The sequence below is a fragment of the Camellia sinensis genome, chromosome 7 (genome assembly GCF_055761805.1).
Source record: "Camellia sinensis isolate YWXY chromosome 7, ASM5576180v1, whole genome shotgun sequence".
Classification (NCBI taxonomy): domain Eukaryota; kingdom Viridiplantae; phylum Streptophyta; class Magnoliopsida; order Ericales; family Theaceae; genus Camellia; species Camellia sinensis.
The window spans coordinates 170,949,582-170,975,767 of record NC_138967.1 but is presented as its reverse complement, the minus strand read 5'-3'; the positions used below and the strand labels follow the sequence as shown (position 1 = coordinate 170,975,767).

Sequence of the window (26,186 nt, the reverse complement as noted above, 5' to 3'; positions counted from 1 at the left end):
CCTTCAACAATGTTGAATAAGGGCTCAAAATAAGCCACTTTTTAGTTTATAATCAAGCTCAAAACAATTTAAAAATGAGCCTAAAATACTATGCAAGAAAGAGGCATACAAGAGAGGTAAAGAAGCAAGTGTAAAAAGGAAGCGTCAAACAGGGAGAGACCCTTAAACAAACATGAAAAGGAGCTCAAAATAATGCTATTTTTAGTTAGGTTCGGAGCCCAAATATGCAAGCAAGAGGAGCTAATATATTGAGCAAAAATAGGGCCAAAGAGAGGGATAGAAGACTTACCCTTGAAGACCAATGCTTCAACAACTCTTGGCTTGAGAAAATGTGCTCCTTGCCTCTGGAAAACCAGCTCCAAGTGTTGGAAAGGATGGTGGGGAGGTGGTGCTATGTGGTGGTGTAGAAAGGGGCTAAAAAAAACAAAAGGGTTTTGATGCTTGGAATATAGAGAGAGAGAAACTAAATGTAGGAGGCTTAAACAAAAATTTTTTCTAACCCAAAATGCAACTGGAGCTGCTGGTTTTATAGAGGGAGGAATGGAGGAAAAGGGGGAAAAAATTGGGGGGGGGAAATCAATTCAAATTTCCCCCAAAAAATAGGCCTAAAATAGAGATAAAGAGACAAGTGGTAGCTGCTGGTCTCAAACCGAAGAGAGCCTTTCAACAAAGTTGAAGAGGGGCTCAAAACAAGATACTTTATAGTTTACATCAAGCCACGAAACAGCTCACAAATAAGCCTAAAATACCATGCAAAAATAGGCCTAAAAGAGAGTTAAAGAGGTAAGTGATAGTAGGAGACCTCAAACAACAAAAGGTCCTTAATAAAATATGAAAAGGAGCTCAAAATATGACTATTTACAGTTTGCGTCGGAGCCCAAAAATGCTTGCAAGCAAGGCTTAGATATAGAGCAAGATAGGAACAAAAAAGAGGGAAAAGAAGCTTACCCTTGAAGACCAATGGACCAGCAGCTCTTGGTCTGAGAAATGGTGCTCCTAAGCTCTGAAAAATAGCCCCAAGTTGTTGGAATGGATGGTGGTGGGGTGCATACCAAAAACCGGAGCAAACAGAGGTGGTTAAGCGGTCCCGAACCGAGACACACGGCCGTCGGCTCCGAAAAATCGGAAACCGGGCTCCAAACGGAAAAAATGGCCTACGACCACGAAACGTAGCCTACGGCCACTGAGAGATGATCTACGAGACCTCTCCCTCCCTTCGGGAAGAGAAAACAGAGAAAACGGAGCCTGGTTCGCAAATCGAGGCAAGACACGAAAGAGCCCGGAAGTCTGGAGGCAAGGCTCGCAGCCGAGACTCTGAAACCTCAGAACGAGCGCAATATGCAACATCACCAAGCGCTCAATCGGTGACGTCTGAGTCTTAAGGTTGGTCAAAAATGGGGTGTCTACAGCTATAAGCTATAAGCTAAAACACATCAAAATAGCTTAAATTAAGCGGAAAGCTGAAATAAGCAGCTTTTAAGCTGCACCAAATAGGGCCAATAATGACTCCAAATAGACCCTACATCAAAATTTTAAGGCGAGTGAAAGAAGGCATATTACAGGCTGCGCCTCAATGAATCGAACTTGAGACACTTTGCGTGGGGGCAACACAAATTTCCGCTGAACCACCACTCCCGGTGGTTGCGGTAGTAATGGTTTGAATACAAATTCTTAGCAAGCTGCACTATTTGATATATTGAAAGTTTATGAGATTTCAAGAGAAAATATCATATGCAACTACATTAAAGTACTAATGCAGAAGTAAGTTCAAAAAATAAACAAAAATAAAACAGTACTAATGCAGAAGATCAATGAGAATGAGTGCCATTTTGGGAACCCTGATAAAAAGCAGCATTTTTAGCCTAGGGAAAAAACGCAGAAGTGTGAAAAAATGCAATTTACACCATTTGGGAAGATCTAAAAATGCAACTCAGCCATTTACCAAACTACCCTCATCTTATGTAAATAGGGGCCTAGGGCAAAACGAGGTCAGATTTGCCTCCTCCCACCTCTGGTAGCGATTTCTTCGTCCTCCTTGAAGCTGTGCCGTTTAACTCCCTGGAACAACCCACGACCTTGCCGTCCCTCGCCGAAGCTACTGCCGGATTCGTCATCCACGTCCTCGCCTTCGCCGGATCTGCACCATCAGGTAAGCCAAAAACCGTCTTTCATTGTTGTCTTCTCGCAAGTAGTGACGGACCCAAAACCATGGCAGCAGTTGTTCACGATTGATGGACGACCTGCTGTATGATATATAACATTGATAATGGTTGCTCCATATTGGTTTGCACTTGTGATTTTGGATGTCAAAAAATGTTTGTATTTCCGATCTTCAATGGCAAGGTGTTCTATGTACTCATCCCTTTTGATCGACTTGCCTTCTTTCACAAATTTGTGTTTTACGGAATGAATGATACCAGGTTGTTATGTGCGTGCATCGTTTGAAGTTGCAGGTTTTGTGTAATCTGTTGAAACCAAATTCTTCTTCTTCTTTTCCCGTCTTGGCACGATTGAGAAGCTCTGTTTTTTTTGTTTTTTTTGTTTTTTTTGTTTTTACCTTAACCATTAAGCTGACACACATGAACAAATGGGAAACAACTATTATCATTTACCTACTTACTAGTTACCATCAACATGATAAAAGATAAAACTACGTATTTCTGTCTTCCACTTTTAAGTCAATCAACATTCCAAAGAAAAAAACGGCAGTGGCCACTCACATCTAGTTAATTGTAAATCCATTGGCCTAATCTGTAATGTGGTATACAAACTACAACTACATGTTTATTTTTAATTTTTATATATATATATATATATATATATAAGATATCAAAAATTAAGAGGAAGAAAATTCATATCAGTATGCAGATTTAAAAGAATAAATACACACAATCTACCGAACACGGTTACTGTACTCCAAATTTATATTAGTATGCAGATTCATATGAGTAGGAAGAAAATTCATATCAGTATTCACAACGGTTACTGTATTCCAAATAAAGCCCAAACAAGGTCAACCCAAGTCTTCCATCGTAACCCCATAATCAACTATTCAGTTCCATAAAAAAAATTCAAGACAAGTAATGCAGAACATTTTGCTTTTTTGAGGCAACTTCAGCAAAACCCAAACTACCGAACACTGTGCGAGTAAAACTACCACTCACATTGCCCCAAGGGTTGAGGCTTTCCTTTGTTATTTTCTCTTTCACATTGACAAAAATAAAAAATAATATATAACAAAAAAAAAAATTGTAATCAATGTTTAGAACAGAAAATTCAGAACATGAATTTAAAAAAGCCTTCATTGTTTGAATGGACATTTATAAAACTTCAACGAAAACTGTTTATCAGTGCTGATGCTATACATATAGATTCATAAAATAATTGTGATATGTAGCATTTTTGGAGCTATAGATTCAAAGAATATTAGTATTGTGGATTTGGAAAATGGCTCCAAAGAATTAGTACTGCGGATTGTGTATTGTATTGTTGGGATGGGGAGGATTGTGCATAGTATTGTGGAGGTGGTCATTTTCATGTTAATTTGCTATTTTAGTTTACTTCCCAGACTACAGAAATTCGTACATCATATATCTTGTGTATTCCTGAAGTAGTTTACCAAAACATGACAGCACAAGACAACTACAGTACGGAAAAATTTAGAAAAGAAAATGGCTAATCAGGACACACCAGTAAATTAGCATTTTCAATAGTTAACCTAAATTCAAAATGAACTTCTTTCAGTTAATGTCTTTCATTTCGCACACTAGATGATATTAGTTCAATTTATAACATGAACAAAAAAATCAAAGGAGTATACAGATGGCGTCCTCCATGTCAACTATCACTTCATCATGGCCGCCGAGGATGTGTGCTTGTGGCTTTGAACATTGCGTTGTAAGGATATCAAGATCGGCCAAAAACCCTGGTCGTGCGTACTACGTTTACCTTAGAACTACGGTGCGTTTGTGTTGCCACTCTCTTATGCACTTAGTCATGTCGTCGTTCATTTGTAGTTGTGTCGCATAGTATGCATGCTAACTATCTACTGCAATTTTGTCCAGCAGAGATGTGTTGTGTGGGTTGGTTGGTGTGACGAGTTTCGCAGCACCAGTTTGGGTACTGACCAGCCACATAATGATGTCGATCTGGGGTTACGAGCGGACGTTGCGCGCATAGATCAGAGCCTACGTACGCTTAGGACGGTGGTCGATTTTTTTTGCGTCGTTCTTTTGGTGTTGTTGTTTCGGATGTGATGCCTTGTCATGGATATTGCTGCGTAGTTACATTTTGTATCACATATGTACTTTGTTGTCAATTACTTGTTCGTCCTGTTACATAAGATTTCCCCAACGTGTAATACAAACCGACTTTGTCTTTTGCAAAGTGTTGTACTATTTGTTGTTATTGCTGTAGTAATTGTGTTTACACTTTTATTTCACTTTTGGGCATGCAAAAAATATCTACTCTAATTTATTTGCCACCGATATTGCATTAATTTTACAAGCAGGACAGCACTACTCATGGCAACAAATTGATCATCACCCCGTACCCCTTCAAAGTCTCGAGGTAACGCTGTCACATCAACCCAACCCCAGCCAGTCCATAAATGCTAATTCGACAGCGACAATACAAAGCTATTTCTTCAACTCGTCATTGCTGAAATGGAAGGTGGTAATCGACAACCGTGCGAATTGTCCATGGCAGGGTATAAGAACGTAGCGAACAAATTTCTAGAGAAAACTAGCCTGGTACATTCGGTCAAACAAATGAAAAACAAGTTTGACAACTTGAAGAAAAATTGGTTAGCATGGAAGAAGTTGGAGAATGCAGCCACGGCTTGATAGGGCTTGGGTACGACCATGAGACGGGCTTGTTCACTACACCTGACCATTGGTGGGCCAAAATGCAAGCGGTATGTTTTGACAAAACATTTATGTTCCCCATTACTGTTGTACTAGTTTTGCTGATTTATGGTGCCATATTTTGTTCACATAACTTCTTTTGCAAATCAAAGCACTTGTTGAACATACTACTTTCACATATGTTGGGCAGCCCACAACGTGCCATGTGTATACTTAATTCAAGAGTTACATTTATTGTTTTCTAATTACAACACTGAATCCTTTCATGTGTTTTGCCTCTATTACTGTCATTGGTGGTACACTTTAAGGGCAGCAAATACATTTCAAGCTTTACTTACATAGGTGTTTTCTCCTGTCTTAGATGAACAACCGATGTGCTAAATTCAAGAGTAAGCCTCTAGAGCACGTGGACCTCATGGAGCGGGTGTACTCTGGCACAACAGCGACCGGGAAACATGCATGGACTCCAACAGAAGTGCGCGGTGATGATGTTGCTGCGACCAATGCCAACGAGGATAGCAGGATGGAACCTCTTAGTGCAAGCACACCACCATAGCCGGGCCATGACACTGTCGGGGAGAACGTGGTTGATAATAGCCTCTTTGACGATGCTCCCTCTCAGTCAGCCGTGGATGGATCAGACAATGCAAAACGTCGCAAGCGGGCAACGCCTGGTACTGTCGCTAGTAGCATGGACAATCTCGTGGAAGTAGTGAGTAAACAAAGCAGGGAGCTGAAAATTACGCAATACGTTGTCACTGGTAAAGGAGACAACACTGTTGGGGACTGTCTTGCAAGGCTTATGAGCATGCCTGGATTAGAGCCCGACGGTAAGTTGTTCTCGTTCGCATGCGGCATAATGGATTCACCCAATGTTGGCAGGGATCGTGAAGGGGGACACAGCTGTTCGGGAGTGGTGGTGCTGTTGACTTGGACTAGGCCTTTGTGGTTGGATTGTCATTTTAGTATTTGGTTATCATGAGATTGTAGTATATTTTGTGTGTTTGTTTTAGCTTTTTTTTTTTTGTTTTTTTTTTCTGGGGATGGCACACATGCAAGACTATTCGCATTCCTTTTATTTTGGTGTGGACGTGTATGTATGATTCTGCAGGACTTTGTAACCGATATGGGAGTATACACGACGCAAGGTGGCATTGTTGTGTCACATGCCTGTTATGTTATGCAAAATGTCATGGCCAGGGAATCTACATGAATGTCTTTGTAGGCTATTTTTTGTTTGTTGTGTAATTATTTATTTTAGGTGCTCCTTGTCACAGGCAGATGGTGAGTTGTGGGGCAGACATTAGTTTGATGGGAAAAATAAAGTAGTATATTTTATAGTCTATTTGGATTGAATTTGTTAAATCTATTTTATAATTGACAAAACGAAAATTGGAGTTACAAAAGCAAACACTAATTTGCTAGAAAATTAAAAAGTCGATAATGTAGTCCCCAGGAAGGTTAAAGAAATAAATAAAAATGATGGGTTCTTTTAACTATGTTGAAATTAATTTTTGTGAAGGAAAAAAAAAAAAAAAAGGATGCAAAGTAGTTACATTTATTTATTTTAGTTATTTTATTTATTTATTTATTTTATTTGTTTTATTTAATATATGATGCAAAGTAGTTACATTTCTTTTTTTTAAAAAAATATTTATTTATTGTGTGGTTTTTATTTATTTTATGCAAAAATATTTTTGTGTTCCATTATTTTATTTATTTACATTTCTTTATTTACTTTATTTTACATAAAAAAAAATCACATCAAATATTGAAAAATTTTGATGTGCCTTACGTCAATCAAAAGCACATGAAACTTTGTGCTTATATGGAAGCATGCAAAGTAGAAATTGTACAAACCTGGAAATGTACTACCATTCACATGGTAGTGTCATGGTGTTCCACTTTGGGCAATTACATGGCCATAGTAATATGAGTGTTATATATCATGGGGTTGAGCAACTCATTTCGCCAATTAATCACTACAACTTGTAGTTTTTATGTCATATAATTTGCAACGTCTATGGATGCACAAGAGGGTACTAGCTCGGGAGTCGTACGCAATAGCCAAATAAATGCCTGGATACGAGAGACGATCGGAGAAATGGAATCGACGACATCAATAATTTGGATGGAAATTGCTCGCGTTGCCAACGAGTACGCGTATGTTGACAGGACTCCATTTCACACATCGGCATTGACTGGTAGCATGTGGATGCAGGAGATGCTTCGAAGAAGGAATGAAGCATTTCAGCGAAATTTTCGGATGTCACATGATGTGTTCTTGATGTTGTGCAAGACATTAGTTGAGGATTGCGGCCTCCTAGTACTACAGCGTCCCCATGGTGTAGACGTAGTTGAGAATGTCAGCATGTTCATATTCATGTTACGGGGCTTCACGAGTTGGGACTTAGAAGACCATTTTCAACATTCGAGGGAAACAGTATGGCGTCATGTAATGCGAGTTCTTAAAGCGATGAAGTTGTTCACGAAAACACAATGCCGACCGACAAGGTCACAACATAGTAGACATCTGTACTTAGAGTCCCAACGGAAATATTTCCCATTGAAAATGAGTGTATTTATTTGTCACACATTTAATTATGAATAGTAGCCACTTTCAGAAAGTAAGGGCAAACGTTTTTTTCGAGTAGTAGCATTTCTCCTTCACATTTTTTGTGTGCTTCTGTAGGACTATATTGGCGCGCTTGACAGCACACATGTGGAGGCACATCTCGCGCCTCAGCAGGTAGCACCATATTTTGGCCGTAAAGGACGGCACACGCAAAACATACTCGCAGCGTGTGATTTTGATTTGTGTTTTACTTTTATATCTTGCGGATGGGAGGGTAGTATGCATGACAGCAGAGTTTTTAACGAAGTAACACAGGACCAAACTAAACAATTCCCCATGCCAAAGGAAGGTTAGATGAATAACGGCTGGTTTTTTGTTTGTATTAGTTGTGTGCATTTGATATTTGTAATAATGCTACGTACTAATGCAAAATTACCAAAATACAAGCAGAAAAATATTACCTTGTTGATGCGGGGTACAAGAACCAAAAAGGGTTTTTGGCGCTGTTTAAAGGATGCCGTTACCATTAGGAAGAGTTTTGCGCAACTGGACGGCCAACAAATGCAAACGAAATTTTCAACACGGTGCACTCCTCTTTACGGAGTGCAATTGAACGTACGTTCGGAGTATGGAAAGTGCGATGGGGATTCTTACAGAACATGCCGCGATATGATTTCGGGAAAGTGCAGGTGCCATTGGTCGGGGCTTCAATGGCAATACATAATTTTATACGCCACAACTCGAGCGATGATGAAGCATTCAACAAGGTTGCGAATGCAGAGAATTTTATGTTCAACGACATGCCAAATGTTGACGGTCTTGGTGATGATGATGATAGTGAACCAGAGGGCGAAAATGGCGTACATATGAACGAAGTGAGGAAGTTAATACAGAATGAATTAGTGTGACATCGGCGTCAGCTTGGGTTCTAATCCTGTTCGGTTTGTACGAGTTGATGACAAATGAAATGAATGTGTGAAACTGTTTAAAGTAGGGGTGAGCAGCGGATATATCGATCTACCAAAATCGATCGAACTGAACCGATCCGCTGCATTTTGGACGGATGCGTGATGACGAGCGGACGGTTGCGGATTGATTTTCTCCAATCCGGCAATCTGGTGGACGGATGGCGGATTTGAGATTCCTTTGGCCGCAACTGAACCGCCAAACCACGAACACCCTTAGTAATTTATAAGACTTTGTGTTTTCAGTTTGTTTAAATATTCTGTTTATGTTTTCAATTAAAAAAGAGGTTAAATATTCTGTTAAAAAAAGGTTTTCAACTTGAATATCTTTTTCAAATTGAAAAAAATAAACTTATTATTTATCTATATTTTTTGGTTTTTAAATCTATTTCTAAAAATAATAAATAGAAAATATGATATATACTGGCTGGTTTTTATTTTCAAAAACAGATATAGATATAACACTATAAAGACATACAATCTCTATTATTGCTCTATTCATGGTTTTGGTGGTTTGAATTGTTTTTATATTTTAAGAACCACAGACTGTAATACTTTATGTGGATGAGACATGCAGTGATTGTGATATTCTAAAGTTTCAAACTTTCTTGTTTTGGATGAGACATGCAGTGATTGTAATATTTTTTTAAGTCATTGACTGTAACACTTTCTTCATCTTTTTTTGAGGAAGTGCACAAGTTGAATTATATTGAAAATTTATAAAATTTTAAATCGCCAAACCGATTCGCATCTATCTGCCAAACCGCCAATCCGCTCAATTCACATCCACCAGATTGACAGACGGATGCAGATTGATTTTCTCCAATCCGCCAATATGGGGGACGGATGGCAGATTGGAGATTCCGTGGCCGCAACCGACCCGCGCCCACCCCTAGTTTAAAGTGTCAAAAAAATGTATGGTTATGTTTCTAAGTTGCAGGTTATGAAGGGCGTTTACCAGTTTGTAATAAAAAAATTATTAAATGTAAGAGCGCAATTTGTTGGCAAAAATTAAGAAAATAAATATGTCATTCAATTATAATAATAAAAATAATTAACAACACTGTAATAATAATAGAAAAAAATTTGCTAAGGGTTTTTTGGTCATTTGCAATAATTGTTTGGAAAATTTGCTAATTGTAATAATAATAAAAAGAATACATTTACTAATAAATTTGTAATAATAAAAATAATAAATTCGTAAAATGAAAATAATAAATTTGTAATCATAAAAAATATTTGGTAAAATTTGCAAATTGTAATAATAATAAAAATGAAATAAAATATGTTGGAAAATTGTAATTATATTAAAAAAAGTGTTCACATACACAAGGGCAAAATCGTAAATTTTGTCAATTGGCTAAGGGTGTTTTGGTCATTTTATAGTGATACGACACTTTAAAAAAAATATTAAACCAAAAAGCAAAAAAGTCAGCTTTTACCAACTTCCCAAATCACCTACAAAAAAGCCAAAAAAGCTTGGTAAAAAACTAAAGCCAAAAGTCAGCTTTTTACCAACTTCCCAAAACACCCCTGAAACAAAACTCTATTTTGCTAATTTGAGTAGAATGAAAAGTATTTGACATAAACAAACTGTTGGACCATTTTAATATTTTTTATTTTATTTTATTTTTTTTGATGACTTTTAGTCTTATCCATGAATAGAGATTATTTGGAAGGTCATGGGCTTGGTAATGAGTTAATATTTGGAGGCTTTGGGACTCTCAATTTTCTCTAGTTTAATGGTCATTATTTTTGATGTAATTTATAAGGTCCTCATGGCTTATATGTTGTCATTCTCATCTAATCTTTTCTAGACCAACTATTTTTACACTTAAGAGATTACTAGCCAAAGAATGGTGTTTTTCTTGGTGGAGCTTTGGGTTCACCATTTTATGAAGAGTTGACTTGGACCATACGACAAGTGGTCGGATTATTATATCCTAGAGGGGACAAGTCAGAATTTAGTGACTGCTGCATTGGTATTTAGATTCTTCCTACCGCAGTAGACTTGATCTCCTTAAAATTGTTAGTGAAAATACTAGAAGAATTATATTTTATTAATAAATAATGCAAAGAAAATGAGATACAAATAGATCAGGTGGTAAATTTCATAATAAATGGATTAATCCAAATAAGAACCAAGGTCCACCATCTCCACAAAATTTTACATGCTTTGTCTGTGACAAAAGTGGCCATATTGCTCGAACTTGCAAATTCTGAAAATATGCACCTATCCCAAAGGCTAATGTTATTAAGGAGCCATTTGTGGCGATGATTATAGACATTTGCATGGTTAATTATGTGGAAGGTTGGTGGGCAGATTATGGTGTTAATAGACATGTTTGTAATGATAAAGTTTGGTTCAAGGTATATACTCCCTTTGATGATGAGAAAACAATTATGTTTGGTGATTCTAGTCAAACCAAGATACTTGAGAGTGGTGAGGTTAACTTTAAGTTCACCTTTGGACATGTGCTTGCTTTAAAAGATATGCTTTATATACCGTTCATGAGGAAGAATTTGATGTCAAGTTATTTGTTGAATAAGGTTGGCTTTAAGCAAACTATGGAATCTGATCAATATATGATTACCAAGAAGGGTATTTTTGGGGTAAGGGTTATGCTAGTGATAGGATATTCAAACTAAATGTTGAGATTAATAAATCATCTACCAATTCGGTTTATATGTTATTTTCTATTAATTCTGGCATGCTCGTTTGTGTCATATCAACAGTAAATATGTGATAATCATGAGTAGTTTAGGATTAATTCCTAAATTGACAAAATGTTTTGAGAAATGTAAAGTTTGTAGTAAAGTAAAAATTACAAGGAGGCCTCATAAAAATGTTGAGAAAAATACTGAATTGCTAAAATTATTTCATATTGATTTGTGTGAGTTTGAAGGAATTTTAACTCATGGTGATACCGATATTTTATCACTTTTATTGATGATTTTTCAAAATATACAAACATATTTTTATTAAAAAACAAAAGTGATGCTTTTGAGAAATTTAAAGAATTCTTTTTTGAAGTGAAAAATCAATTTGGTAAAAAAAAATTAAGAGAATTAGAAGTGGTAGAAGGCGGGAGTATGAATCTCTTGGATTCAACTCTTTTGTTTAATCATTGGGAATTATTTATGACACTATTCCACCATATTCACCTTCATCTAATGGCGTAGCTAAAAGAAAAAATAGAATGTTAATTGACTTAACGAATGCTATTCTTATTGATTCGGGTGTTCTTTCAAATCTTTGAGGCGAGGCTATTTTAACAGCTTGCCGTGTGATAAATCGAGTGCCACACAAAAGGACTAAAATTATACCTTATGAGTTGTGGTGGGGGCATAAACCAAATCTAGATTATTTGAGGGTTTGGGACTGTTTAGCTTTTGTGAGGCTTGCATATCCTAAACGACCTAAATTGGGTGAACGAACTACCACTTGTGCTTTTCTAAGATATGCGTTGCGTAGTACAACTTATAGATTATTTGATATGAAAAATAATATTATTTTTGAATCAGGTAATGCTATTTTTCATGAAATAAATGTCCTTTCAAATGTAGAAACAGTGGGGGTCAAATATTTTCTGAAAATATTTTATTTATGCCTAGTTTTTTTACTCCATCTCAAGTTTTTCAAGAACAAGAAAATTTTTAAATCCAACCAAGAAGGAGTAAATGAGCTAGAGTTGAAAATGATTTTGGCCTTGACTATTATCTTTACAATGTGGAAGAAATTCCTTTTTCAGTGCAAGAAGCTTTATTATCACCTGATGCTATTTTTTGGAAAGAGGCTATAAATAATGAAATAGATTCATTACTTTCAAATAAAACATGGAAGCTAGTGGATTTACCTCCTGGTTATAAAGCTATTGGGTGTAAATGGGTCCTCCGTAAAAAACTTAAACCTGATGGAACTATAGATAAATATAAGGTCAGGGTTGGCCCTGAGATTTAGGGGGCCCAAGGTGACCTTCGGAAATGGAGCCTTTCTTACATTGGAAAAAAAAAAAAAGTGGATGGATAAATGGATAAAACATTATTTGCACATATATTCATTAAAATTATAAACAAAAAGTTTACTTTCATATATTAAGATAGGAAGCAATCATTACAAATACTCAAAAAACTAAAAATTTGGTTTTGTTGCTTTATAGTTTAGCAATATCCAATTTACAATTGAACTAACTATCACATAAACATTACTCTTCTCACATTTTTTGAAAATCACTAATAAAGCTTACATAATCGAATTTATCCACCATATTCTTTTCAATGGATAACAAAGCTAACCCATTCAATCTTTCTTGTAACATAGTTGACCGAAGGTAAGATTTGATTAACTTCAACTTTGAAAAACTTCTTTCTCCAGAGGCCACTGTAACAGGTATAGTTAACAAAATTCTATACATAATCCATGCATTTGGGAAACAACCATCTATTGTTTTCAAATAATTTAATACTTCAATTGGTCTTTTGATTCCTTCCGGTAAAACTTCTTTCAAGACATTCAACTTTGAAAATAGATCTCTCCCATCAATATCAGAAAGTTCATCATGTTTCAAAAAATCTTCAAGATTAACACAATAAGTCTTCAAACATTCCTTGTTGGTAGAACTCAACTTTTTCAAATCAAACAAAAATCCAAAATTTTCCTCATATACTTGAAATTGTTCAAACCTACTCTGAAGTGAAGAAAGAGCTTGATCAATTATATACATAAAATAATTAACTCTAAAAGATTCTTCAGCAGTCTGTGTCACATCTTCACTAACATTCTCATCAAATTGCTTCTTTTTGCGAATGACACACTTTTCACGAAATACTGGATCAATTTCCATTAGAGTAGCAACTTCTTTTGCCTCAGTCATGGCATCCAAAAATCCAGTTTCTCTATACTTTTCAAGAAAGGTAATGAGTCATTTTAACTGCATTATAGCAACATCAATATGCATGTCTTCCCTTTGAAATATTTTGCTAACTGAGTTAACTGCAAACAATAAATTGTGCCAAATAATCATGCCAAGCAAAAATTCAAAGTTCTCAATTTCATATGTTGCTAAAGACTCAGCTTCACTCTTTGTATTGTGGGGTTCACCAAGATTTGCCAAATGATTTAAAGCATCTCTTATTTGTGGAGCTTGATATCTTATTGCTTTAACACTTTCAACGCGACTTTTCCACCTTGTTTGTGACAATGGCTTCAATGTGAGACCTTCCATATGATCTTTGAAAACTTTCCACCACTTTGTAGAAGATGAAAACAATAAATATATACGTTGTAGCACTCCAAAAAAAGAGATAGCTTTGGGACAAGAGTTAGCCTTTGGGACAAGAGTTAGCCATATCACAAAATGTAAGGTTAAGACTATGACAATCACATGGTGTGTAGAATGCTCTAGGATTTATTTCAAGTAGCCTTTTCTGTACACCTTTGTGTTTCCCTTTCATGTTAGAGCCATTATCATATCCTTGCCCTCTTATATCACCAATATCAAGTTGGAGTGTGCACAATACCTCTTTAAGTACATTAAAAAGACCCAATCCCGATGTGTCATCCACTTTTAAAAATTCTAAAAAGAACTCTTCCACCTTTACTTGATTAGTTGAAACATCCACACATCTTATTACAAGAGGCATTTGTTCTTCATGACTAACATCTGGAGTACAATCAAGAATAACTGAAAAATATTTCGTTTCTTTGATTCTTTTCACAATTGTACCTTTGATCTCACCCGCTAACATCTGTATCAATTCATTTTGGATTTTGTGACCAAGATAATGGTAATGAATTTCATTCCTTTCAATGCGATGAAGGTGGTCTTGCATTACTGAATCAAATTGAGCAATCATTTCAATTAAACTCAAAAATTTTCCATTTATTTCTTGATAAATCTTCTCATTGTCTCCACGAAACGCTAAATTATTTTTTACAAGAGTTCTCACAACAGCAATTATCCTTAGTAACACCTTTTTCCAATGTTCTCTCTCCCTATTGATTTGTTCTTGAACACCTTTATCATTTGTTTCATTCTTTTGCAATCTTTTTTCCAATTCAATCCATTTGCTCATACAAGTCATGTGCTCATTGCTAGTTTCATGACTTCTAAGCCTATGACCTAGATTCTTCCAATCTTTAAATCCATTAGTAGCCAACTGAGTCTTGTTCCCATCTTTCTTAAATAACTTACAACAAAAGCAAAATACTTTGTTTGAAGCATCTGAATATACTAGCCATTTCCTATCTTGCTTCTCTTCATTTGGTAAATTTTGAATGTAATGTGTAGAGGAGAAATGTCTATCCTTGTCATCTCTAGGAAAATTGACAACATTACTTCTTATAGGACCTCTTTCAACTAATAAATCTCTGAAATTCTGATCAATCTTGTCCCAATTACTTGGATCATTAATATTTAAAGGTCCATATTCAATATTAAAATCTTCACTTTCAGTAGCTTTCTCATTCACCAAATCTTTATTGTCATTCTCATTCAAACATTCAATAGGCTCTTCAACACCCAAATCTTCATTATCATTCTCATTACATTGATTAAGTTCTTCAATTACCAAATTTTCATCAAGCAAACATGAACTTTCTATTTGTTTCTTGTTACCAAAAAATTTATCAAGTGCTCCCGATTGAGATTGAATAAAATTTTCTAATTTTTGCTTCTTTTCCCTTTTTTCACATCCAGACATATACTTCCTAGGAGGCATGATGACTACTCTGTATAATCACAAATCCACACAAATTCACATTCATTGATCTCTGCAAATAATATATTTTCAGAATTAGAGCACAACAAAAATTATAGATTTTCACTAAAGCATATAAATTAGGTAATTTTCTAATTTAAAGAACAAATTATATAGGGCAAGAAATTAAGAGGAAAATTAGGGAAAAAATTAGGGCAACAAATTAGGAAAAAAATTAGGGCAAAAACTTCCTCTATTTAAATGTGATATATATATATATATATATAGAGAGAGAGAGAGAGAGAGAGAGACTCATGGTTTTGATGCCCAAAATTGTTAGTGCTCAGCGTCCGTCAAATATGGAGGAGAGGAGAAGACTGAAGACTCACGGTTTCATCTTCATCAGTCCAATCCAATGCAAGAAGAGAGAGAGCAGTCCAATGCAAGAAGACTCACGGTTTCGTCAAATATGGAGGAGACAGAACAAAGATGTGTTTCATTTCATTCTTATCAGGTGCTGTGCTGTGTTTCATTCTTCTCAAAGATGTGTTTCGTCAAAATCAAATATGTAAAGACCCATGTGAATTCATTCTTCTCAGGTGGGCATATCTTGGGCCCATGTTCATAATGATTAATGTAAAGGATTTTGTTATGGGCCTCTATTATGAATAGTTCATTGGGCCTCTATTACGATATTTTTTTTTTGGGGCCTATATTCAATTGGGCTTATAACATTTGGATTTTTTTTTATATCTAAAACAAAAAATCATATTTTGGGGCCCTATTTTCAGCCCAAATCTGGGGGCCTAAGGCGCAGGCCTCTTGGGCCTGCCCTCGGGGCCGGGCCTGTAGAAGGCGAGGCTTGTTGCTAAAGGTTTTAAGTAACAAATTGATCTTGATTTCTTTAATACTTTTTCTTTGGTTACTAGAGTTACATCCATTAGATTGTTGATAGCAGTGGCAACAATTCATGATTTAAAAATTCATCAAATGGATGTGAAAACGATATTTTTAAATAGAGATCTAGATGAGGAGATTTACATGGACCAACTAGAGAGCTTTGTAGAACCTGGTCAAGAAAGCAAGTTATGTAAGCTAACTAAATCCCTTTATGGTTTAAAACAAACTCCTAATCTGTGGCATGAGAAATTTAATTCATGTATGCTTGAGAATGATTATAAGACTAATGAATGTGACAAGTGCATATATTATAAAACTTGTGAGAATGCACATGTGATTATTAACTTATATATAGATGATCTACTTATCTTTGACTATAATTTGCATATTATAAATGAGACTAAAAATATGCTTAATAGCCACTTTGATATGAAAGATCTTGGTGAAGCCAATTTTATTTTGAGAATTAAAATTACCAAGACTAATGATAGCATTTTTTTTGATTAGTCGCATTAGGTTGAGAAAATTTTAAAGAAACATAATTTTCTAGATTGTAAACACATTGCTACTCCTTTTGATGCAATCATACATTTATCTGCTGTAATAAATGAAAAAGATATGATTAATCAAAAGGAATATGCTAGCATGATTGGTAGTTTGAGATATGCTACTGACTGTATTAGACCTGACATTGCATATGCTGTTGGAGTACTTAGCAAGTTTACTAGCAAGCAAAGTCGAGATTATTGGCTAGCCATGGGAAGAATTATGAGATATTTATCAGGTACCAAAAATTATGGTTTGTTTTATAACAAGTATCCTGCGGTACTTGAGGGATATATCGATGCTGATTGGAACACTTTGTCAGGTGATTCTCTCTCTACCTCGGATTTTATTTTTACCTTGGGTGGTGGTGCTATATGTTTTAAGTCTAAAAAATAGACTATAATTGCTAATTCTACAATGAAAGCTGAGCTTATAGTATTAGCTTTAGCATGTGAGAAAGCAAATTGGTTGAGAGATTTGTTACACAAAATCCCTTTTTGGGAAAAACCAATTCTTCCTGTGCTAATTCGTTGTGATAGCACTGCTACTATTGGTAGAGTGAACAAACATTTTTATAATGGTAAATCTAGACTTATTAGAAGGAAACACAGTAATGTGAGATCCAATTTGAGTAATGGCATCATAATTGTGAATTATATAAAATCTTGTAATAATCTTGCGGGTCCGTTAACCAAGGCCTTGGCGAGAGATAGGGTCTAGAATACATCGTGGGGGATGGGTTTGAAGCCTATAGAATCATAAACAATGTATGAGAACACCCAACCTGGGGACCAGAGATCCTGTAACTAGTTTCAATGGGTAGAACGAACTATATGGTGGTTATAAAAAATGCACTCTTTACTATATTGTTGTCCATCCCTATGATGTAAGTGCATTTGTCTTATAATGTTGGAGGGTTGAGTCTTTATACTTTTAATGAAATTATATAGCTCTGGTTGAGTGGGGTGTGTCAATTAGAGGAACATCCTTGATAGATTTCACCTTTGTGAGCATGGAAGTGGGGTCGCTTTCTATGAGAATAAGACCTATCCTTAAATATGCCCATGAAAACTGTGATTAGCACAAGGCCGTAATGTGCTTGCTGTTTAAAGCTCGTGTCGACATGTAACTACCCCGACCTGTGATTAACATGATTAAGTATGCCTAATACGTAATTGAGAAGAAATTTTGGGGTAATTACATGTGCTGCCTTATTTGTGCTTTTATTTGTTTAATGTAGAAATATATGTTTGTGTTTCTGTTTTGTTCTGCGAATTGAAGGCCTTATCAGCATCCGATCACAAAATTGACTTGATTTATGTGTTATTTGGGATTTTTAGAATATTTTGGTAAGTTTCATTAAAATTCAATTCGAAACGAATAAATTAGAATAAAATGATCCCACTTAGTTATCTTTCACTCCAATTAATTAAGAGCCACTAATAAAGCCTATATAAGGCTCATATGACCTCTAGAATACATTTTTTTGCACTCTCACTTCATCATTCCTTGAGTAGAAAAACGTGAGGAGAGAAGAGAGGACGAGAAAGTGAGATCAACTAGAGAGAAAAGAGATTGCCAGAGGATTTAAGGAAATTTGATGGAATTACTCAAGAACTCACTAGGATTCAAATACTTGTGGATTTTAGGTAAGAATTCAATTCATATTTTATGAGCTCAAGTTAATTTTCATGAACATTTAAGAGAATATAAAAATTGATCCATAATTGAAGCTAAGAAAGTAGAATTGGGAAGCATATCATGCATGCATGCTCATTCCAACATAATTTGAGTTTGTTTTCAAGGAATTTCCCTCTTGCATGTTCCTAGTTTGGGCTTGTTCTAAGAATTCATCATGTCTTTGAGTTAAACACCTCATTTGATCATGTTTTGAAGGCTTTGAAGTCAAGAAATTACATGCATGTTATGTTTTCCACATTTCAGGTTTGAATTTGCATAATTGGCTTACTATTGGGTCTTGATTTTGTGAAATGGATTCGAATTCATGGTGTTTTCTAAGTTTACACAAGTTTCCTTGAGTTTTTGGCCCAAGAAAGCATGATTAGCAGCATTGAATTTGAGTTTTGAGCTTAGAAAAACAATCTAAAAATTTCAGATTTTGCCTCCTTGCTTGAGCGACAGAACTTGTGCTCAAGCTAATACTTTGTGTTTTGCACTTCCACTCGAGCGACCAAAAGTTGGCTCGAGTGTAAAATGTATGCTGCTAGAAGTTTGTCATTTTTGCATACCGTTTGAGCGACAATAGTTGCACTAGAGCGAGGACCTCAGTTTCATGCTCGAACGACCGTTGAGCAGAGAATTCACACAACCAGACTTTTGCAGAGTTTATAGACCGCTCGAGCGACCACTCACATGTTTGAGCCTCTGCTCAAGCGAGAAAAGTTGCGCTTGAGCGAAGGCCCTGTTTTCAGCAGATTTTGTTTTGAAAGTGTATTTTTGCATCCTCATCACATCCTAGGTATTCCTAGGTCATGAGTAAGACACAATATGGAGATAAAGACTTAGAAACACACTAAGAACGAAACAAAATACATTAAGTACTATCCAGATGTGTGTTTCAAGTACGTATCTGTTATGTTTGTGTAGGTCATGTGCCATAAGCCCTTTGATTTGTCTGCTCTGTCTGTCTGCCTCTGGAGCCATCTGTAAGTAATAACTTAGTAAAGTTATGTTCAACTTAATTTATTTTCTGTATGAAGAATTAAGATCTATTTTATGACATGTTATTTTTGTACAATGATTGTCCAAGTTTCTGAAAGGTATTCGTGGCATCCTTAGGACAAAGCCCTTGTCTGGGGGTAACAATACCGTGGTTTATGAGCGCAAGGCCCTTGTCCGGGGGTAACAATACCGTAGCTTAAGCATGTTATCTGTTCTTGGTACGGGAGATTCCTCTATGGAACTAGCAAGTATGACTCTTAGTGCTCTGTATTCGATCTGTTAGAACTAATGGATGTACCATGTAAGATCAAGCATGAACTCTGATTTCGGTCTATAATTTGAACAAGAATATGAATAAGAATCTATTTTTGATATGGGGTCTGTTTTCTGAATCTGATATAGAACATCATTTAGTTAAATCCTTTACTCTATTATTATTCACTAGGCTTTCACTCACTCTATTATTTATGTATGTAGGTGACCAAACGCGTGATCAGGTTCAAAGTTGATGACCTGGAGCTTGTGTTTTTTCAGCCAGCCCTTGTGCCTCCTGGAGAGGTTCTGGTTGGTAGAAGTCATGTTCTTGTTTTGTTTTTGTCTTTAGGGCTAATTTCCTTATGACACTATCTATATGATGATGCATGACATATGGAAGTTTGACTTCATATATATATATATATATATGTAAGTTTTAAATTTTCTATCCCATGTATGTCTACACAGCTCTATGGACGTTGTATTTTGTATATTTGCTTCAGCAGCCCTTTATATTTTGGTGATTTTGTTTCGATGCCTTTGGTAATCCAAGGATTATTGGCTAGTTACGATGCTAAACCTATAGGGGCGGGTTTGAGTCGTGACACAACACTTGGATCATTATGTGTGAGTAGTAATACTTTATTTTCCCTAAGCAGTCATAGTTCAAGTCTGAGACCACTATTGACTCTAGAGTAGAGGTTGCTGTTTCACTAATGAAGGTTCAATGCAGAGCACACCTTCATGATATATACTAGTCTATCTTTGTTTGATAATCTCTTTTGTTCTTGTTGATATTAATATGAGTGGGGGATTGTTGAACTATTTTAATATCTTTTATTTATTTATTTATATTTCTTATCCATGAATGGAGGTTATTTGGAAGGTCATGAGCTTAGTGGTGCATTAATATTTGAAAGTTTAGGGACTTTTCCTTTTCTCTACTTTAATACTCATTATTTTTAGTATAATTTGTAAGGTCCTAGTGGCCTTTATATTGTTCCTCTCATCTATTCTTTTCTAAACCAACTATTTTTATACTTCAGAGATTATTAGTCAAAGAAGGATGTTTTTCTTAGTGAAATTTTGGATACATCACCTTATGTAGAGTTGGCTTGAACCATACGACAAATGGTCATATCGTTGTATTTTAAAAGGGGAACAAGTCAGAGTTTGGTGACGACTGTATTAATATTTAGTTTCTTTTTACTACAATAAATTTTATCTTCTTAAAGAAAATAAAATATTCATACATTAAACTAATTTATTTATATTTTATTTTTTTTTATATTATTGATTAATAAAATATAATTCCTTCGGTCTTGTCTCTAATATAAACCAAAATGAATTCTTGAGAAGTGGGGGGTGTGGGGACTCTTCATTAAAAAAAAGTGTACCATAGTAGTTGTCTAATCAGATCCATTTTGGTTGACTAAAAGCATCATAGCAAAATCTTTTCTTGATTCTAAACTCACAGATGGAATCAATGACAAGTATCTAAACATGGTCCAATAATTTATTCACTGAAGGTGAGAGGGGCCATCTTGTATTTTATTTTTTTTATTTATTTATTTATTTATTTTTTTGTTACAGAAAAATTCTCTCATTCTCCCGCAAGTTTAGGATAACGTCCCTTGCAGAGATTATCAAGGTGTTCTGTTGTCTGTTCCGAGATAGGAGACTATAACTTGGGAACTTGTCCCGACCTCCCAAGACAAGTTCCGCTTAAGTCAGGACTCGAGTAGTGGGGGAACATTGGATCCACACCAAGTGCTGTGGTAGAAACAATTTGAGGCTAACTTCCTAACCAACTGTCCTATGTCTAGGAGATTGGCCCAAGGAGTTTTGAACTTGGGACCTAGGTTCTTAACCCCCAAGCCTTTACTAAGTTGCCAAACACCCTTGGGTTGGGCCATCTTGTATTATTCATCGCTTTGAGTATGATTAAAAATATTAAAATTAATAGAATTAATATGAAAATATAAAGATAAATAAGAATTTTTTTTTAATGTAAAATATATAATATTAATTTTTTATTTATATAATTTATAAATTAGTGATAAAAAATGAGACAAGTGTTGCGGGTATTGAAACATAAAGATAGCTCAATATAATTATATTAAAGTTACAAAACCTTTTATATTTTTTAAAATTTCAAGAAGGTTTGTGTAATTTACATTTAAAAAAAAAAAATAATAATAGTAAGATGCAGGGTGAGATTCGATTTGAACTTATATATCATCGTTCACTAAAAGAATACGTTATTCACTAATTTCATAATACTTCTAATTTTACAAACAAATTTCACTTCAGAAAACACAATCTTAAAGTTGTCATTGGCCACATAACATTTTGTTGTATTCATTTAAGGATTTCACAAAACACTGGAATGTGAATGACTATTGCTATCATTTGATTTTAGATTAATTCCAATCTTAATTTGATTTCTGTTCCCTCTTATTGCTAAAAATTTAGCCTAACTATGAGATGACTAGAGAAAATCATTAAAAATCCTAGGAAATTGATTTTTCTTCTTGGTAGAAACACCTAGGACTTAAACAGAAGCTTATGAATGAGAAACGTTAAGGATCACAAATTGCTGTGTTCCATGCACATTCATTTGTGCCCAAAATAAAATAACAAAATGTTCTCATTACATCAATTGAGACAGATTTTATTTATTTTTAAAGGAAGCAACTAGGAATAGTAAGTATCTTTTTCCTTCATTTGATCGAGTTGGGTTCAATATTTGAAAAAAATACAATATGTTACATAATTTTTATATAATTGCACCAATTTTGCTAAATAGACCGAAATTAATACAGATAATGTGACACACAAAAATAAACAAGAAAAATTATATATTTTAGTGTAAAAAAAAAATCACATTAGTTTTTTCATTCATATATGACTAACAAATTATTGATAAAAAAACTTAAATATTATATAAATTAAAATCTTAATATTTAATGTAATTATGTTAAAATTGTGATTTACTATATTATTTTTAAATATATTTCCCTTAATGATTCTGAGAAGAGAGAAAAAAAAAATTGAAAGGGGAAGAAAGAAACTTCTGGAGAACTTTATTTACTAAAAAAAATAGTATTTCATTGAGAGAGGACTAAAAATTGTTGGATAAGTTTCAAATAAGAACAAAAAGTGTTGATTTCATTCAATAGTATGCCTAATTAAATTACAGCCACACAGAAAAATACACATAAAGTAAGAATTTTAAAAGGTTGGCCGATGATAAAAATTCAAAATCTCAAGTTTAAATATGTCAATTGGCCATTGAAAGTTTGGACCCAATAAGACTAAGCTGGGCTGGAGATACGTGCATTAAAAAAAATACAGTAATGCATGAGATGGTAAATAAAGATAGTAAGGGTTAATTATCACTAATAGTTGGAGAAATCTCGGTATAATTAATTTAAAAAAAATATATGATCATTATTCTTATTGCTAAAATATCATAGATGAGTTGATGCAAAGAAGCATATGGAATGAAAGGAAAACCAAAAAAAAAAAAAAATAATAATAATAATAAAATCAAAGGACACTATAGAAATGAGAAATATTTCTCTGAATTTTGTTACTCTAACAGTAACTAAATAGTTCTAACGGCTTACAATTAAATTTATAACAAATAATGCTTAATCATCATGCTTCAAATCAAGTCAAAATTACATAAAATAATTTTTTTCCCTCCAAAAATACAAAAATTAGTTAGGCTCAAATTTAGAATCTAAAATTAAAAAAAATATTTTTATTTATACCCCAAAATTAAGCATTTGATATCTTTTCAAATATAGTAAAAAAATTTAATTCAAAGGCTAAAATAGACTTCATCTAAAATTAAGCACAAGTCACCATGTCGTCGAACTTGTTAAACTGTTTTGAACCGAATATGCTTGTTTTGGGCCTAATCCAACAGCCTTGAAAAATCAAAAGCAGTGAAATTATGATTTTATTATCAAACGGTTAAACTACTCGATAAACTTGATATCAATCACCACTGTATCTTGGAGCTATTTGTTTTTGCTCCCATTTGCATTTTTGTCATGATGCTTATAGTATGATTTCTTTTATTTTTCTTTTATTGATGTTCGATGCAAAATTCTACCTTAATTCTTATTTAATAAAGATTTCTTTTTACTGATAAAAAAAAAGCTATCTTCCCTTACTATAAAATTGGGTAATAAATTAAACATGATATACACATAACATGATGCATGCATCCAAGTAGAATTGACATGTAGCTTGAATTTAGGAAACAAGATGCAAGGGCAAATATGGTATTTACCTATAGATTTCAATGTAACTTGCAAAAAGTGAGGGAAGGATAAAGGAAACCAGATGGGCAACAACAAAAACATCACTAACAGCAGTACAATGGGATATTAATTAGTATCATTAAGCATTATCACCAATACTGTTGGTGATGGTAATGACAGTGGTGAAAATTGATAGTCTCACAGCATTATTCTTCAAACAAACGATCAAGTTTGAATCGTCATGTGACATGTGGCGGCAATTAAGTCCTTAATTTTTTGTTTTGATGATGTGGGTTCTTTTAATTGGGGGTATTTAGAACCTTTCATGTCTTCATTTGTGAAGTTACATGCTCATCCCACCTTATAGTATACCAAAATCTTTGATAGTCAACCAGATCTTAAGAATATGATACATGTCCAGGTGAGAAAAAAAAAAAAAAAAAAAAAAAAAATTCAAATGTTGGTTTTTTTCTTCTTTATATTGTAAGATGTATTTTATTTTATTTTTTTAAAGTAATTATTTAGCAGCGTCGAAACATAAGAGAAATATTTATGAGGTGAGTGAAGTTCACTTGACCTCATCTTGTTTAGGTGAGTATGAGAGAGGTCGGCTCTATTCATTTTATTTTTTTTTTCAAAAGTATCGTATATATATTTGCTACAGTCAGACTTTGAAACTAATAATTTTGTCCTTTCTTGTATAAAATATATCACAAGTGCACATCATATGCATCCTAAGCAAAAATAATTTCTTTCACAAAATGTATAATTTTTGTCACAAAAAATAGTCTTTTTTCTTCAAAAAAAATGTAATTTTTACTTCTGTCAAAATGTTTAACTTCTCTAAAAAAAGGTATAACTTTAGTTATACATGATTTTTAAGTGCACATTATAATTTCAAAATTTGTAAATTTCATCACAAAAATCATAATTTTTATCTAACAAAATGTATAACTTCTCACACAAAAAGTATAACTTTTAGATTATAACCTCTCCCAAATATATTTAAGTAAAATGATTTACAAACATAAAATTTGTACAAAATTTTATACCAAAATAATGTAGTAATGACATTGTTGTGTAAAATTCGCATTGAAAGACCTTTATTACATTTTTGAAATTGAATAATCTAGAAATTGGCTAGATATTGATTTGTGATTATATATCAATTGAAAGCAATAAAACAATCCCGATCAAACAATCAAGACAAATCGACAAAACGATTTTAACGTGAAAAAATCACAATTGGAGCACCGCTAATTGTGATAAAAAATCACGGGCAACAGTCACAAAACAATCCACTAAGAAGATATAAAGGAATTACACAGGTATACTCTCAATTACCTAGCGAATCCACGTCTAAATTGAACCAACCCCTATGTGCCTCTTTCAGCCCCGTCTTCACCTTAGAATTGTCTTGACGATGAGCCACTCTAGAATCCACCAAAGTTTCAAGCTCAAATTCTTCAGAATCCACCGAAGAACAACTCTCTCTCTTGTATAGAATGAACAAACAAACATTTGACGTATTCTTCTTAACCCATGAGTTGAATACTCAATTAAACATTAAAGAAAACTAACAAAATATCTCTAGATATAAACCTTAATATTCAAAAAGAAGATCTGGAGTAGTAATCCTAAAATCTGACAGAAACACATATTTATAGAAATCTGGGACTGCGAAGCTCGCTCGAGCGAAGACTCTCTCACTCGAGCGAGGAACCAAAAACGCGTGTTTTTCATAAGTGGCTTCGCTCGAGGCACGCAACCTGTGCTCGAGCGCACATTCACCTCTCTCAAGTTTTTTCCAGACACAGTCATAGTCAGCGAAGTGACAAACTTGAAAGAATTAACATCACAAACTCCTCTGCACGGCACAATTCGAGTTGGATTCGCATCTAACAAACTCATAGTCTCACTGAAATAAAAGTGCGAAAACAAGTACAATTGAAAGGACTTTTGTCAAACGGGATTGCCAAGAATAAAAACCTAACAGAAATGATAAGATCCATCACATCATTCTATATAAAAAATGTAGAGGCTAACTTCAAGAAGCAAGAATAAAATTATCTGAAAAATTACTCAAAAAAATATGTCTATAGACTATGTTTATTTTGTATATCCTACATCATATTCACTTTGCTTGGTTCCCATTTTTTAAAAACAGTTTTCAGAAAATTCTACACTCTTATTTTCTGTGTTTTTTTGTTTTTACTGAATTTTTTTTAATATTTTATGCAAATTTTTTACTTTTTAGACACACCTAACATAAATACACCTAAAAAGTAAAAAAATTGTAAAAAAAATCTTTTAAAAATTCACTAAATACCAAAAATATAAAAAAAAAATACAAGAATTTAGTACATTTTTTGTATTTTTATGTATTTCTTAATTTTTTAAAATATTTTTTCACAATTTTTTT

General features: G+C 34.1%; 1 protein-coding gene across 1 annotated transcript; it reads right to left on the bottom strand.

The window, feature by feature from the left end:
- Positions 1-12,619: 12,619 nt before the first annotated feature.
- LOC114260565 (uncharacterized) lies at positions 12,620-15,107 on the bottom strand. Its single transcript, XM_028200713.2, has 3 exons — positions 13,868-15,107; positions 13,486-13,644; positions 12,620-13,263 (listed from the first exon to the last, which is right to left on the bottom strand). Exons 1-3 carry the CDS (start codon positions 15,105-15,107, stop codon positions 12,620-12,622), a joined length of 2,043 nt encoding a protein of 680 aa, XP_028056514.2.
- Between the last annotated feature and the right edge of the window lie 11,079 nt (positions 15,108-26,186).

What these genes read in the sequence shown, in the direction of transcription:
- LOC114260565 (XM_028200713.2), bottom strand. Translation starts at nt 15,107, where the DNA reads ATGTCTGGATGTGAAAAAAGGGAAAAGAAGCAAAAATTAGAAAATTTT. An exon ending in AGGGCAAGGATATGATAATG is followed by an intron (nt 13,645 to 13,867) that starts GCTCTAACATGA and finishes AGTGGTGGAAAG; the next exon opens with TTTTCAAAGATCATATGGAA. An exon ending in TGAACCCCACAATACAAAGA is followed by an intron (nt 13,264 to 13,485) that starts GTGAAGCTGAGT and finishes CTGAGGCAAAAG; the next exon opens with AAGTTGCTACTCTAATGGAA.